Here is a 17,511-nt window from a genome sequence, read left to right on the forward strand (position 1 = left end):
GAGAGGATGTCTTGACGGCCACATTATTATGGAGACGTTCTGGCGGCTGGACGAGGAGAGTATGTGTGGCCAGCAAGACCCGACCAGTGTGGTCTTGGTGGACGGGAAGGAAGGATGTGGTGGTGCAGAGAGACAAATCAACATACATTCATTATTTATTTATTCCAATATACAATGAAGGCTCTACCGTAGCCTCGCCTTTATAACCTGACCTGCACAGATGATGCAGCATCATACATCAACGGCAACAACAGGAACGACTGTTGGCCTACATGGCTGGCTGTTCCTCTCACCCGTCCTCCGCCCCAACCCCTAACCACCCGCCTCCCCAGACTCAGAGATTTGGTCTTCAGATTCTTCTCCATATTTTGAGGTTATCGTTTGTGCCATCGAATTCTAAACAGAGGATAGAAGATACACGTACTGTATGTGAGTTTCTTTACTAGATTTTATTGAAACACTTCCTATGAACAGCTGATGGTGCGAGATAGCAACAATGAGACTTGAAATTCACTAACTTTGGCCACTCATTTCACCACTGTGATCAGGTTTGGCAGGGGGAAAACCTGGCCCCTTAAGGCCTGGCCAGTGTGTACATTACCACTGCCAAAACTTTACTCAGTGGAAAAAAAAATAGATTATAGTGTGGCCAGGATGAATCTCCCGATAAATGAGATTGTTAACATGACGACAGGATCACTTGACACAACATTCACAGAAACATGGAAGAATAAATCCATCAAGACAGGAATGAAGAAAATACATTTCTTAACTATGGATGAGACTATGAGCATGCTCGAGTGTGGTGTGAAGGCGGAGGATCGATCAGTGAGGGTGAGGACAGCTCCCTCCCCAGCTGGTGAAGAAGGAGGAGGAGGAGGAGGAATAGGAGGAGGAGAAGAAAGAGGATGAGTTTGACCAGCAGGAAGGAAGGGGAAGCCCGTCCTAGGCTGGGGTCTGGAAGGGAGGCTGGAATGAGATATTCATATGACGCCTATGGCCACCCGCTCACCCTCCTACCCACCCATTATCATCTCCTGGAACTCTGCCACACTGCTGCTTGAAGAGAACTAGAATGGGAAGTCAAGCTGGAGGACGAGGAAGAATGGCATATAATATCTTGACAGACAAGTTAAGAAAGGATAAACTGAGAAATGAAAGAACTTGATAGCACTATAAGTCTCACTAGACTTGAGGAATGATAGCTGAGGGTCAGCTTGTAGCAAATGACACATTATCAGACAGGAGGCAAGGTTGCCAAGCAGTTACCAACCAAACGATAAAAGTAAAATCCAATACAATATAGAGAATAAAACTTATAATATCTGAAAGAGCAGCGGATAGCGAGAGAAAGCTAAGCGTTAGCGAGGGACTATAGGCGTTAGCGAAGGACTATAAGCGTTAGCGAGGGACTATAAGCGTTAGCGAAGCAAGCCAGTCCTAACGTAATCATGCATTAAACATGAAGATGCTAGAATCAGATTAGTTTGTACCTTGTCTAAATACAGAAAATAGCTTATCAAGCAGGAATATGTGTCCATATATCTTCTATTTATGTTTTTCACGAAGGTACATAATCTTGTGTAGTATACATGTACTACTATGATGAAAAGAATTAGCGATATATGTCGACGAATTAGGTCCTCTTAGTAACTAATCATTGTTGTTGGAAGTGTGTTAGTGCTGAAGATGACATGCGTGTATGTTTAAACTTGTATCTTAGTTTATGTAGAAATCTTTAGGTCGTACGGGGATCAAAGACATTTGATGGTTTACATGTTATTTAGCAAACTAGATTATGGACTTTGGGTAGTTATAAAACCAGCTATAAAGAAAGCAATAATGCAGCGATGGTTGATGAAAATAAGCGAATGCCAAGCAGCGAAACTGGAGCTAAAGCGACCTACGTAAGAGTAACTATGCTGGGAAATGAGAAAACGTGAGAGATCAAGGCAGACTAAACAAGCGACGGAGGGATGCGAACTGCAAGCGGTGCCACTAGGGGTCGGGAGTCAAGCCGTCTGTATGCCATATGCATACAGTATCATCTGCATACAATGCCATTTGTATATAGTACCATCTGCATACAGCTTACGTGATAGAGATAAGAGAGAGATACAAGTAATAGATAACGACAGCAATAAGAAAGAGATAAAAAAAAAGTAATCACCACCACTGATAAAACCAGAGATAGAAGTAATTGTAGTCAGTCAACAGTGATGAGAGAGACAGGGACTTATCTACCATTCGACAGTGATCAGAAAAAGATGTAAGTAACTAACCAGCTGACTGGGCTAAGAAGATAAGGATATGCAAGTGGCAAAGATAAACAAACTTTGAGATATTTACAACAAGAGACGCAGATTGGCAGGCGGGTGTGCACAGGGAGACATGTTAGACGTCATGAGGTCACAGAAGAAAATTTAGATGAGGTAGAAAGAGCCTTACAGAGATGGGAAAAAATATATATATATATATATATATATATATATATATATATATATATATATATATATATATATATATATATATATATTTATATATAACCAGGGTATAGCGAGAAAATGTGAGTGAAAATGAGTGAGAGTGTGAGTGAGAGGGGACGAGTTTGGGAGTGATTGAAGACAGTGAGTGGGGGCTGGAGGGTTGGAGGAGGAGGCTTGTCTTGGTAGTGAGCGGCTGTGTTGTGCATCAGATGAGGGTAATGTGGAGGTCCTCACGGGGCCTAGCCGTTCATCATCTCCATGAATTCTGGAAGAAAAAATATTTTCATTAGAAAAAAGATCATAGAGAACATTGTCTCAGTTTTTCCTGTTACAGTAATTACTTTATAAACTTCTGGTACAGTTGTTACAGTACAGAAGAACGTGTTGTACTACCTTCTCGTGCAGCTATCACTATCAACAGCACTACACACTACACTTACTTATAAGATGTAATTTTGTGGTTCATGAAATTCATATACTTTTATATCTTTTTTTCTTACTAAGCATCGGTGATTTAGAAATGTTTGAAGTTTTCAATATATGGTTTTATACACATACCCTTCATATATATATGCATATATATATATATATATATATATATATATATATATATATATATATATATATATATATATATATATATATATTATCCTTGGAGATAGGGGAGAAAGAATACTTCCCACGTATTCCCTGCGTGTCGTAGAAGGCGACTAAAAGGGAAGGGAGCGGGGAGCTGGAAATCCTCCCCTCTCGTTTTTTTTTTTTTTTTTAATTTTCCAAAAGAAGGAACAGAGAAGGGGGCCAGGTGAGGATATTCCCTCAAAGGCCCAGTCCTCTGTTCTTAACGCTACCTCGCTATCGCGGGAAATGGCGAATAGTATGAAAAAATAAAATATATATATATATATATATATATATATATATATATATATATATATATATATATATATATATATATATATATATATATTCCTAAGAGTACAAATGCATATACCTTTAACTTTTAATCAGAAGTGTCGGCACAACAAAGGTTTATATACCACCATTAACCCATACGATCACACATAAATGTTTTCAAACTCGCTAAATTCTGCTGTAGTTCTCTTTTCCAGAGCTTACGCATCTCTGGCTCAGGAATCCTCCTTCCCGTGTATCATAACTGGCGCTTGATATCCTAAAGAGGAACATGTCAGGAATGGACGTTAGATGTATTTGCTCAGTACTGTACTTTGAAACAAGTGGGCTGATGACGTGTGGGCTTAGAAATCACTCAGATAACCTCATTTTAAGGGACTAGTGAGTGCTAGAACTCAGCCATATGAATTCCGCCTGGTCTGAAAGAGCCATATTTAGTCTAACCTGTTTTTCAAAAAGCCTTATTTACTCCAACTATACCCTAATGAGCTGCATTTCGCCTACCAATAATATGAAGAGCTACATTTTCTCTACATATATTCTAGAATACTTAACAGTTCATCCTAGAATGGTACTATATAAATTCAAACAAGACAGGTGCTAGAAAAGGACTAGATATTCATGGGGATGAGAGACATGGTAAGGTAATTTTTAGTTCCTCGCTACACCTGAAGACACAGAGATGATATCCCGCCAGTTATGTTGGGTTAAGGTTATTATGGATCCATAAATGTCAAGTGAACAGCCATGGTTCCTGAGACACACACACACACACACACACACACACACGGAGTCTATGAATCTTCCCTTCAGGGATCAAGAGTCTTCGTGTTTGTGAAATTCTTATTCTTATCACACTGTTGTATTTATGTCTTGTATTTATCAGTCTTGTATGTTTTATTGTTTTTTGTCAACTTTTTACTTTCGTTTTTTATGTCTTGGTTTCATAAGCCTTGCTTTTGTCAGTCTTGTTTTATAACTTTTGTTTTTATGTCTTGTTCTCTAAGTTTGCAAGGAATATCTACCTGGATTCCAACCATAGAGGTTTGGGGAGTATGTAGCAGTTGTGTATGTGTGTGTGTGTGTGTGTGTGTGTGTGTGTGTGTGTGAGCCCAACTACAGAAACACTGCAGGAGCCACACTGTGTTACATGATCAAGACAAGCGAGAGCCGTGCCGTCAGATGTCATATTCCACCCGACTTTACGGCGTCACACGCCATATAAACGTCTCTCCTTCCTTGACTGAGGACCGTAATGACACGGGCTTCATATTCTCTCTCTCTCTCTCTCTCTCTCTCTCTCTCTCTCTCTCTCTCTCTCTCTCACCGTCGAAGTCCAGGGTTCCGGAGCCGTCCTCGTCCACTTCTTCGATGATGCCGACCAGGTCCTCCTCCGTCAGCCTGTTGTCCAGCTCGCGGAGGATCTCCTTCAAGGTGTCGGTGGTGATGTAGCCGTTACCTGGAGGGGGAGACAGAGGAGGAGGAGGGGCGGAGGGTCAGTAAAGCAGGCAGGCAGGCAGTGGGAGGCGACATGATCACAGCTTTGGGTCAAAACGAGACGCATAGTCTCCGTTCAAGAAGCTATAAATGGAATGCGTCAATTAGACAGGATTTTTCTTTTCAGGTCAGATAATCATGGTTCCTCCGTCATCTATCTATCAGGCTACTGTCTCTCCTGATCAGTATAAAGAAATGTATTTGTTCGTAATGAAATAATAAAGAAAAATTGATTCAGAATTTTACATTATCATTTTTTCTTCACTAGCGCATAGGTGCTATGACGAGAGAGTCACCTCAGTCGCTCCTAGATTTCCAATCATCTAGGTCTGAGTAACTGAGGTTTTTATCATCACTGATAACAAGCCTCTCTAGACACGTGCATAGTCAAGGCGACACGTGCATAGTCAAGGTTACACGTGCAGAGTCAAGGTTACACGTGCATATGCCGTGGTGACATGGTATTTGTGCAAGCGACCTTTTTCACTTTCCTCCATCTTTATCCCAGCGAACATTCTACACTCTCATTTTAGTATATACTTTAGCAAAGTAGGTTTTCTAGTGTATAATTCTATCTAGTTTAACTCTCTAGTTTTCACTTAACCAAAAGAAGGAACAGAGAAGAGAGCCAAGTGAAGAATGTTTCCTTTAAGACTCAGTCTTCTGTTATTGACGCTACCTCGCTAACGCGAGAACTGACGAATATGTATAAAAAAAAAGATATATGAACTTCGTAAAATACGTTTTGCAGCTTAATGAATATCTAAACACCTTAAAATGCCTCCATTGGATGAGAACGTCAGCAACATTACAGTTGCACCAAAGAATAAATTTTCCGACTAACACACGCCTCCTCACCATCTGTTGTCCAGTACAGGAAACACTGACAACACTCACAGGTATTGTTTCTCCAACACCTAAATCCTTGTATCGTCAGGTCTTTGGTGTTCCCAGTGACACACACAAAAAAACCTCTTCTGTTACATTGTGCATAATGGGTATGTGTGAATGTATATGCATATGTAACTTTATGTGTGTGTGTGTGTGTGTGTGTGTGTGTGTGTGTGTGTGTGTGTGTGTGTTTGTGTGTGGCGTACTTGATGAATTGTAGGTCATAAATACAGAAGCCAAGCAGGACCCTCAACTCACCTTCTTTGTCATAGATACGGAAGGCCTCCCTGAGCTCCGCCTTCAGCGCCTCCTCGTCCTCCTCAATGAGGAACTTGGCCGCCAACTCTACGAACTCCTCGAACTCCAGCTCACCAGATCCTGAGGACGAGGTTCGAGGATCAGTGTTAAGGTAAAGCTTACAGAGTCTCAAGTGTTGAGTATAACAGCCTAATGAGTAGTTGTGACATAGTTCGTCAATGATACACAGACAGAAGCGTCCCAGCTCCTAAGAATACATTAGGGACATAGTTGCGGTTCGTGGATGAGGTCAGGTCACGAACTGGAGGTTTTCGGGTCTTATGGATTAGGTCATCAAGAGGGGATTTATATGGTTCGAGCGATCGGGAAGAAATCGTGGGGTATGAGGTGAAGTTATGAATATTATTTAGAAAATTTAGTTATGGAATATAAGGTTCTGTGTTAATAGATTTTGTCTGAGTGTGGAAGCCACACCGGAGGTAGAACCACACCGTAAGTGTGGTTCCAAGGGCGGCTGACGATATGAACTGTGGATCTTGTTCAATGTCATTATGTGAAAGAGGAGATGCCGAGGTGATGATAGGGTGCTAAGGATATGCCAGTTAAGGTTTAGGTTATAGTGTGGAAATTATTTTACACACACACACACACACACACATATATATATATATATATATATATATATATATATATATATATATATATATATATATATATATATATATATATATTCTCTTTCCAGTGGTGAATGTTGCATATACACAACAAAAAGAAAATTCAAACAGCAGCAGATCACTGGGTCCTTTCGGGACTGTTTGTGATAGTGGATGATATCAGAAACTCTCAGATTATTGCGGTAAAAGCCAGATGGTATACAGATAATTCAAGGAGAATAACCTGCAAATTATCATTGTGACTAAGGAGACGCAAATAATGTAAGTCGTGGACTTGAAACGAAGTATTTATCAACTCTATTCTTAAACATATCTATAGTACTGCTTTCAACCACGCTACTTGTCAAATAGTTCCATATGTTAAAAATCCAGTTAAAGAATATGACTTTCCACTTATTGGAGGCAAAACGTTTGCCCACGATATGTATCCATTACTATGAGAAAAATCAGACGAATCAAGTATCAAGTAATTCGACAGATCAAGATTATCAAACCTTTGATAATTTCGAATCCTTGTATTAGATGAACTCTTAACCTTCTCGCTTCCAAGCTAAGTACATTCAAGTCGCTTCATCTGCTCTCGTACGATTTGTTTCTCAGTCCGGGAATCATATTGATAGCTCGACATTGCACTTTCTCCATTGTGTCGATGTCTTTCACGCAGGGTGACCAAAGATGAAAACAATGTTCAAGATATGGACGAACCAGTGACGTGTAAGAGCAAAGATAATTTCCCTAGGCGTAAATTTCAAGGCTCTACCTATGAATTTAAGAAGTTTGTTCACTCTTATCACTGCTTCTGTGCACTGCATACTTGGTTTTAGGTCACTGGAGATTATAACATTGTCTTTTTCCTGATTTACCTTTTTCAGTTCAAGTAAATTCATACTGTAGCTTGCCTTTTCGTTTTTACTAACGATACGTAAATCTTTGCATTTATCAATATCAAAATTTGTTTGCCACTAATGAGCCCAGTTCATCGGTTTGTCTATGTCTGTTTGAAGCTGCAGACTTTCAAGTTCATTTGTAGATTCATTTCCCAGCTTTGTATCATCAGCGAATTTTGTTATCTTCCAATGCAACCGATTATCAATATCATCAACACATACGAAGAAGAGAACCGGTCCCAAGACAGATCCTTGTGGTACTCCACTTGTTACGTCTAACCATTCTGAGGCTTGGCCATTACTCACAACTCTTTGTTTACAGCCAGTAAACCAATATTTCATCCACTGATGTACAACACCATCACTTCCACGTAACTCAGTTTTTTATTGGTAAACTATGATGGGGAACCTTATTGAAAGCTTTTTGAAAATCTAGATAGATAACCCCAAGTGCTTTATTTTCGTCATACAAAATCATATCCCAAAAGAAATTATGCTGATTTGTCAAATATGAGTGATTTCGTCGAAAACGAGATTGAAGATCGATTATCAAATATTGGTCCTTTAGATGGTTTACTGTTCTGTCTCGTATTAATGGTTTTCGAAAGTTTTCCAACTACAGACGTTAATCTAATAGGACCATAATTTCCGGACAGTGAATTATGAGCTTTGTGAATATCATTGTTACACTAGCAAACTTCCATTCATCTGGAACTCTTCCCATAACAAGTGACTTATTGAAAAGGACAGCCAAGGGCTTAGATATCTCATTTTTCCCTTCTTTCATTGTTTTCAGATAAAACTTGCCAGGCTCTGCCGTTTTGTATTCGTTTTCATTCCGTTTGTTGCTGGAAGTATGTCCTCGGATTCTATGTCAAATTGTTGAAGAACGTTCTTCTCTCTTTTCAATGAAACTGGATTCGGGACATGGGTATGTCTTCGATCGTAAATACAGATTCAAAGAAGTAATGTAATATTTTCGCCATGGCTTTGTTGTCTTGAACCAAGTCACCGTTTTCTGTAATCAATGGACCTATTGACTGGATTATGACTCTTGCTTCTACTGTAAAACTCCTCAGGGTTTCTTCAGCTGTTTTTAACAATGTACGCTTGATACTGATGTTTACTTTCTCGTATTGCTGTCTCACTTTCTTTACACAAATTTACATACTCTATCATGTTGGTTATTGGCTTCTCTGAGCTACTTTCTTAGAAAAGAGGCACTCTTTTTATTTCACCATTCCACTACCTTAGTTTCGTTTTAGAAGCAGACCGCCTACTATGCATTGGCATGTACTTTCCTTCTCCTGCTTTGAATGTTTTTCTGAAGCTCTTCCAAGCGACATTCATGTCATTTTCATTGATCATCCAAGAATCTTTTATTTCTCCCGTTTAGTGATAATCTTATTATACTTCCAAGGTTCCTTAAATCCTTTAAGGTAAATGTAGCCTTCAGGAATAACAATACTATAAAGAATATCTTAATCAAAAACTCGCCAGAAAAGTCTATGGGCTGTGCTTACAGAGTCCCCTGTAAATATTGTAATATGTTTAATGTTGGGCAGACTGCTAAGGATAATTTGGGTTAAGATTAAGCAACATAATTATAGTATAAGAACAGGACAAGATTCAAATGCTTTGCTTGATTATGTTATAAATTATGAACATTGTATTGACTGGAGTAATGCAAATTCAGTTATTAACTGTAACTCCTTTACCACGAGAAATATCACTGAATCTTCTGTTATCAAACACACAAAGAATTGTAACATTAATATTAGAAAAGGTCTATGCAAATTGGATAGCTTTATTGTGGGCAAAATTTGTAAACAGTTCCCTTTCCTGTCGACATAATAAGAAATCTTATGACAGGTATGTTGCCAGACCCAAACACACTTACCCTAACACACTAACCCTAACACTACCATTCGGTAACGCTTGTTTATCAATGGCGTCTTAACTACGTCTCTTCCTTTTATATCAACTGACTGTTCTATGTCTTCTATCTCATTCTTTTATCTCCCTGACGATGTGATCATTACACGAATGTGCATTTGGGATTTTATTGTGTTTCATTTTCCTATTTTTTTTTTTTTGTTTGTTTATTGCATATACTATATCACGCGCACCACTTTGAACTCGTGCACTTATATATATATATATATATATATATATATATATATATATATATATAAAGAACTATAATGGAAATGTAAGGCTTGTTCGGAGGAAGGAGACATGAGATGAAAGTTCAAGTTTCAAGGATCACACAGTAAAGGTTCAAGTTTCCATTATGGTACTGAAGGTCATTTGTCGAAATTGAGATCATAGTATGAAGGTTTCCATTCTAAGAAGATGGTCATAAACCGGACACTTAAGCCCCAGAAGAAGACGAAACATCAAGTAACTTTATGATAATGGCTGGTGAGATAAGTGGATGTGTTGACCCACACCAGTAATCACTGAGGGCCACTGTTGATAATGGCTTGAGAGAACTACATTCTACTTTTAGAATCAGGTTCCGCTAAGCCTGATAGCATTCAGATACTACTGAGTAAGCATGATACTACTGGGTTTGAAGGTGAGGTAGTAATATGATGGTTTAGAGACATATCAAGGTTGAGCAACGTAACCAGACTGATACCTGATGTCGTCTTATTTGTACTGTGTATTACCGATGCCTCAAGGCTTATATCTCGACCTCTATCCTCGACTTACCGTCCTCGTCAGTCTCGGCGATGATCTCCTGAAGGTTCTTCTCGGAGACCTTGACGCCCATCATCCTCAAGATGGTGCCGACGGTCTCGGGGGTGATGTAGCCCTTCTTGTCAGTGTCGAAGGAGTCGAAGGCCTTCTGGAGGGCTGCAAGACGAGGCTCACGTTAGGGAGTGGTGATGGTCCGGTGGGGGACGAGGATGAGAGGGTTGGGAAATAGCAAGAAAATAGTTAATGAAAGTTGTGCTTCTTAGTTACGATGCAAAGACCAACAACTTCGAACTCCTTTACGAAGATGTGGCCGACATTTGGTTTAAGTATTAACATACAAGAGGGAATTATTGATAATCGAGGAATGAGACAAATGTCCAAAGTGCTGTCAGTTTGTAGGTCGTCTGGTAAAGCTCGTGGAATTGAGTCGTAACTTATAAATTTCATATTGAATTAGGTCTGTTTTAGAGTAGAATGATACAGTAGAAACTAATGCATTAATGGGGTTGCAGGACGTACATAAAGAGGATTTAAAGGTTCCATTCGGGAGGTTCAGTCGGAATACAGTGAACACGAACACCCATAAAGTCACACAAAGTCTCGAAACAACGTTCACGAGTATCTATGACTCGTTCGAGCTGTTTCAACACGTTGGTGACAGTGAACCGCCAGAGGAGTTAATGAGTGTGGCTGGAAGAGGCTTGGCAGCTCGGGGCCATGACACCTCCCTCATACGCACCTGCGATCTGGTCATCTTCCAGTGAGTCCTGCAACGGTAGTTCGAATGTTAGTAACTCATAAGTTTACCTTATGAAAGAAAATAAGATATATTGCGAGATAAGTTTTCATGATGATAGAGAGATATTACATTAACCAAGGATTAGTTAAAACAAACTGAAAATTAAGCTTCATTCTCTCAACCAATAAATAATAAAGATAAATCATATAATAGAACTGACCGTGTTAACAACTGTTAGATACAAACACAAACTAAAATGTCTTAGATTAAGGTTAAAGTAAATTTTTCTACAAGTATCTTAGTTAGACTGAGACTTTTCCTGTTGTGCCCAAGCCAGGATTGTCGGCGTGGCTGCGCCTGGCTCCTCGAACACGCTCCTCTCCTCCTCCTCCTCCTCCTTCCCTTCTTACTCACCGGTCATGGATTTAGATTGTGGGAATTTCTTTAGCTTATCCTGAACCGATGTGTCAGAGATGTGTCAAGATCTGAAGGTGATATATTGCAGATGACCCGCTACTTCGATAGGATGATGGATCTGTCAAGTGATGTCCGTGCCACCTGTGGATGATGGGAGTGTGGTGTCTCCAGGCTATCTGTACCATCTGTGATAAAGGCAGTGCTATCTCCTGACCATCTGTGCCATCTGCGATAAAGGAAGTGTTCTCAACAGATGACAATGTTATCTGTTCGTGGGAATAACTGTAGATGGACAAAGACTGTTGAAGTGAAATGGAATTCTAAAATGCGGGAGCTGTTGAGTGGGCAGTGGGTGTCTTCTCGAGAATGAATGTGGGTGGTAGACAAGCACATGACTGTGGCTGCTTCCCATTAATGCTGGGGATGCGAAGTGGTGCACTCCCATAACTCTGTTGCTGTGAGTCGATGCTCTTTCTTCTGATATGTTGCACCCTTTTGCCCATTTTAACGTGACTCTGTGTTTGTGTGGTTTATATCTGGCTGTCTGTGTTTTTAGTGATCTGGCTTATGATAAATTATTGAAGGTCTTTAGAATGTCATGACGAAGCTCGTAAAAAAGTGAAGACTCACATGTCATCCCAGTGACTGTCGGTGATTGTGAGGAATTTGTGTTGTCTTTAGCAAGTACAACAATAGAATCACCTGAGCTTGCGAGTGTTCGCTTCTACTCGACATCGTATATCTAAGATCTTGGTTTTGTTTACCTTCACGGACGGTAAATTAATGCTTCAGGTTGCATCAGTTGGCAAGACCGTGAGGCAAACTTTGGCAAGCCCTTCTCTGTTGTCCTCTGCTGCATTTGGAGGCCCTTCACTACTGATACACAGATAAACACGCGCGAGGGATTTTGGTCAATCGATCTCTACACTGTACATCAGGATCCTTACGAAGTGTAGTGCTATATGGAATAACAACAATAGCAACATAGACAGACTTTAGAGAGGATTGGTCTGTAGAGACATGATTAGAGACAGGAGCAAACGTAGAGGCAAGCGAGACACAAGCCGCTACAAAAAAAGTGATGTCAACAGGTCTAGTGGATTGGCACCGACAGCTGGTGTCCAGATCCCCCCCTGCTGTAGGCTGCCGGGGAGCCTTCTGGGCCGGGGCGCCCCACCGCTAACGAGATGTACTCACTCCCACACCACGAGATACCCCACTGCCTCTTCCCCTTTCCAGCTCTGTGGGAATTCCCTTCCTCTGTACGTCTAAGATTTTGTCATTTATGTTGGAGTCTGGTGTTGGGTGGTGTATGGTGGTGATATCGGGTGTTGGCAGGTGTATGATGGTGATGACGGCCTGTTGGTAGGTGTGTAGTGGTGTTATTGGGTGTTGGCAGGTGTGTGATGATGTTATTGGTTGTTGGTAGCTGTGTAGTGGTGTCAGGTGTCAGCAGGTATGTGATGGTGTGTTTGTTCCTAAGTCCTTGCCATGTCTGCCACTCCCTCGCACCTCTGTCCCTCCACACACCATGACTACCACTTTCTCCCACACCCCAGTTCTGTCCGACACCATGTCTGCCACTCCCTCACTCCTCAGCCCCTCTGCTTCATGTTCACCACTCCTCCCACATCACTGCTTCTCCCCACCACCACGTCTGGCCATCAGGACCTGCTTGTCCAAATTTAACTGTTACTATGCTAGCTTCTCCAACTTGGGTGTGGCAGCAGGAGTACAGCAGCAGGAGCAGTAGGAGCCACACGGGGTCTCTCCTGGCCGAGCCCATACTCAGGTGCATCTTGTTCCTGATCAAGCCTTCTAAAGCGACGGAGTTGATGACCAGCGCCTCGCTCACACCTTCCTCCTATACACCAGTTCTTTAAAAGATCCACTTGTGAAGACGATCCACCTGCCTCTCAGGTGTCTGCTGGATGAACATGTGAGTCCACAGACCTTTAGGACATTATAGGATGAGTGTATGAGGGTCAAAGACCCTTAGGTCTTAGTGGGATAAAATGTTGGGTCAAAGACCCTTAGGTCTTAGCACGAAGAATATGTAAGGGTCAAAGACATCTGGTTTTCAGACACGAGCGGGTAACTATTTACAGCGTCGGAAAAAATATTTGTTCCTTTAACGATAGAAATGCTTTTTTTTCGTGATTATTTGTCGTCTCTTATTTTCATTATATCTTTCTTCCTTTGTTTTGATTTATAATCATCACCTTTCAGTCGATATAGCTACGACTTGGGCGTACTGTGACCTGCGACATGTTCATATTATGAGAGAGAGAGAGAGAGAGAGAGAGAGAGAGAGAGAGAGAGAGAGAGAGAGAGAGAGAGAGAGAGGAAACAGCATTGCCACCCCCTGCGTCAGCGAGATAGCGCCAGAAAACAGACGAAGGCCACATCCTCTCAACACTCATTCTCTAGCTATCAGGTGTAATGCATCAAATCCACAGCTCTCTATCCACATCCAGGCCCCACAGACCTTTCCATGGTTTACCCCGGACGTTTCACATGCCCTGGTTCAGTCCATTGACGGCACGTCGACCCCAGTATACCACATCGTTCCAATTCACTCAATCCGTGCACGCCTTTCACACTCCTGCATGCTTAAGACCCGATCACTTAAAATCTTTCTCACTCCATCCTTCCACCTCCAATCTAGTTTCCCGCTCCTTGTTCCATCCACCGCTAAATGTGACCCTCGTATTTCTTGAGCGCAGTTGACTGTCTCAACTCTTCCCTACAGAGAGAACACAGTCCTAATCGTAACTTAACCCTATTACTTTCATTTGACAACATACACTTCAGTCCTTCCTAATGATGATAGCGTTAGCATCATTCTGCCGTACTAGAAGAGTTTCTGCCGCCTCTTTTCCTTCTGTCATCACAACCTTAGCAACTTTCGCTGACTTACCGCTGGCATTATCAATGGTGCTAACATAGAAAGTCAGCATAGTTTGATCACCTCTAGTGGTGTTAACTTAGCTCTAGCACCTTCTGATGGTTCCAATATAGTTTCAGCACTCTGGTTGTCCAAACTTACGCTAACTCTTGCACCTCCTAATGGTGCTAGCATGGTTTCAACACGTCTTGCTACTGTTAACATGGCTTCAGCATATTCTGTTGCTGTTAGCATAGCTTCAGAAGCTTCTATTGGTGTTAACATAGTGTGAGGTCCTTCTGATCGTGCTAACATAGCTGCATTACTTTCTGACGGTATTAACGAGTTTTAACTTCTAGTGATTCTAACATAGCTTGAGCACTTGCTTATGGTATTAACAAAGTTTGAGCACCTCCTGACAGAGCTTCCATAGCCTTAACATATCCAAATTGCTTTATAACCTCCTAATAGTGCTAACATAGCCTTAAGACCACCTGGAAATGTTAACATAGTCTGAACCTCCTCTAACTATGCTTATATGGTTTCAGCACTATCTAATGGTGTTAGCATAATTTCAACACACTCTGTTAATGCTAACACCGATGCAGCATCACCTGAGAGTGTTATAACTAGTGCAAATGACTTCTATTAACACTAACGTATTTTCGGCGACACCTTAACACAGCCTCACTATCTCCATACAGTGTTAACACTATTAAGATAATTCCTCGCCGTGTTATCATTGTGTCAGCACCTTTTGAATGAGGTAACACAGCCTCAGAGCTATTTGATGATATTAACAAAGCTCAGAGCCTTCTGATGGTACTAACATAGCTTCAGCACCTTCTGGTGGTGTTAACATAGCTTCAGAACTCCTTATGGTAATTGTACAGCTCCAGAACCTTCTGATGGTATAACATAGCCCTTCAAGTGGTACTAACGTAGCCTCAGAACCTCCTGATGGTATCAACATAGCCTCAGCACCTCTTGGTGGTGCTAACATAGCCTCAGCACCTCCTGGTGGTGACAACATAGCCTCAGCACCTTCTGATGACTCTAGCATAGCTTCTTCACCTCCTGATGGTACTAACATAGCCACGTCATCTCCCGATTGTACTAACTTATCCTCATCACCTCCTGATGGTACTAACATAGCCTCATCACCTCATGACGGCACTAACATAGCCTCATCACCTCATGATGGCACTAACATAGCCTCATCACCTCATGATAGGAACTAACATAATCTCATCACCTCATGATGGCACTAACATAGCCTCATCACCTCATGATAGGAACTAACATAGCCTCATCACCTCCTGATGGTACTAGCATAGCTTCATCACCTCCTGATGGTACTAACATAGCTTCATCACCTCATAATAGTACTAACATAGCCTCATCACCTCATGACGGCACTAACATAGCCTCATCACCTCATGATGGTACTAACATAGCCTCATCACCTCCTGATGGTACTAACATAGCCTCATCACCTCATGATGGCACTAACATAGCCTCATCACCTCATGATGGTACTAACATAGCTTCATCACCTCATGATGGTACTAACATAGCCTCATCACCTCATGATGGTACTAACATAGCTTCATCACCTCATGATGGTACTAACATAGCCTCATCACCTCATGATTGTACTAACATAGCTCATCACCTCATGATGGGTACTAACATAGCTTCATCACCTCCTTAGGTACTAACATAGCCTCATCACCACATGATGGTACTAACATAGCTTCATCACTCCAGATGGTACTAACATAGCCTCATCACCTCTGAAATGGTACTAACATAGCTCATCACCTCATGATGGTACTAACATAGCCTCATCACCTCATGATGGAACTAACATAGCCTCATCAAACAAAACATGAAGTACTAACATAGCTTCATCACCTCATGATGGTACTAACATAGCCTCATCACCTCATGATGGTACTAACATAGCTTCATCACCTCATGATGGCACTAACATAGCTTCATCACCTCATGATGGCACTAACATAGCTTCATCACCTCATGATGGCACTAACATAGCCTCATCACCTCATGATGGTACTAACATAGCCTCATCACCTCCTGATGCTACTAACATAGCCTCATCACCTCCTGATGGTACTAACATAGCCTCATCACCTCATGATGGCACTAACATAGCCTCATCACCTCATGATGGTACTAGCATAGCCTCATCACCTCATGATGGCACTAACATAGCCTCATCACCTCATGATGGCACTAACATAGCTTCATCACCTCATGATGCTACTAACATAGCCTCATCACCTCCTGATGGTACTAGCATAGCTTCATCACCTCATAATAGTACTAACATAGCCTCATCACCTCATGATGGTACTAACATAGCCTCATCACCTCATGACGGCACTAACATAGCCTCATCACCTCATGACGGCACTAACATAGCCTCATCACCTCCTGATGGCACTAACATAGCTTCATCACCTCCCGATACAACTAACATAGCTTCATCACCTCCTGATGCAACTAACATGGCTTCATCACCTCATGATGGTGCTAACATAGCTTCATCACCTTCTACTAGTACTAACGGCAGAAACACATCTTTCAAGGTGCGACCATTCCCCTCAGCTCCAGGTCTGACCCTCACCGTGTCAGTAACTGCTGGTGTTATCTACACAGTTCACGATGGTGCTAACACGGCCACGAACACGCTCAATGATGTTAACACACTCTTATCACCTCCGGGTGGTGTTAACCTTTCCTTCATCGTCTTGTTTTGATGCTAACACACTTTCGCAATCCTCTCGCGTAGACTCAAGTGACGCTGGCATGTCCTCATTTGTCTCGTGTTGGCGTTAAAAAGAAAATGAAACAGAAATCTCAGCTCCTCCATAGGGGAAAGTAACATAGCTTCAGCACCCTAAGAATGTGAGTTAACATAGCCTCATCTTCCCCAGACGGAGTTAGCGCCGTTAAAGCCACCTTGTAGTACAAACACCAACACTTGTAATTAATTATTTCTCAACACTTATCTCTTTCTTTTTCTTTAGCACCTTATATTGATGCTAACACGGTGATCAACACTTGTCATAATGATGCTAACACATCCTCACATCTTGGAGCTCGCGGCATCCCAGCGTCTTCCAGT

General features: G+C 41.5%; 1 protein-coding gene across 2 annotated transcripts in view; it reads right to left on the bottom strand.

Moving 5' to 3' along the window:
• Nucleotides 1-424: 424 nt before the first annotated feature.
• Nucleotides 425-17,511, bottom strand: part of LOC139750844 (troponin C) — a 209,430-nt gene continuing 192,343 nt past the window's right edge. The window contains exons 2-6 of one of the 2 annotated variants that reach the window (XM_071665634.1): nt 11,054-11,081; nt 10,327-10,470; nt 6,048-6,167; nt 4,729-4,860; nt 425-2,751 (exon numbers count right to left, since the gene is read on the bottom strand). In XM_071665634.1, coding sequence (XP_071521735.1) covers nt 2,726-2,751; nt 4,729-4,860; nt 6,048-6,167; nt 10,327-10,470; nt 11,054-11,081 — 450 coding nt within the window. In that variant the 3' untranslated portion in view covers nt 425-2,725. The remainder of the gene's footprint in view (nt 2,752-4,728; nt 4,861-6,047; nt 6,168-10,326; nt 10,471-11,053; nt 11,082-17,511) is intronic. The other variant, XM_071665633.1, reaches the window with a different exon arrangement.

Source organism: Panulirus ornatus, chromosome 10 (genome assembly GCF_036320965.1).
Source record: "Panulirus ornatus isolate Po-2019 chromosome 10, ASM3632096v1, whole genome shotgun sequence".
Lineage (NCBI taxonomy): Eukaryota > Metazoa > Arthropoda > Malacostraca > Decapoda > Palinuridae > Panulirus > Panulirus ornatus.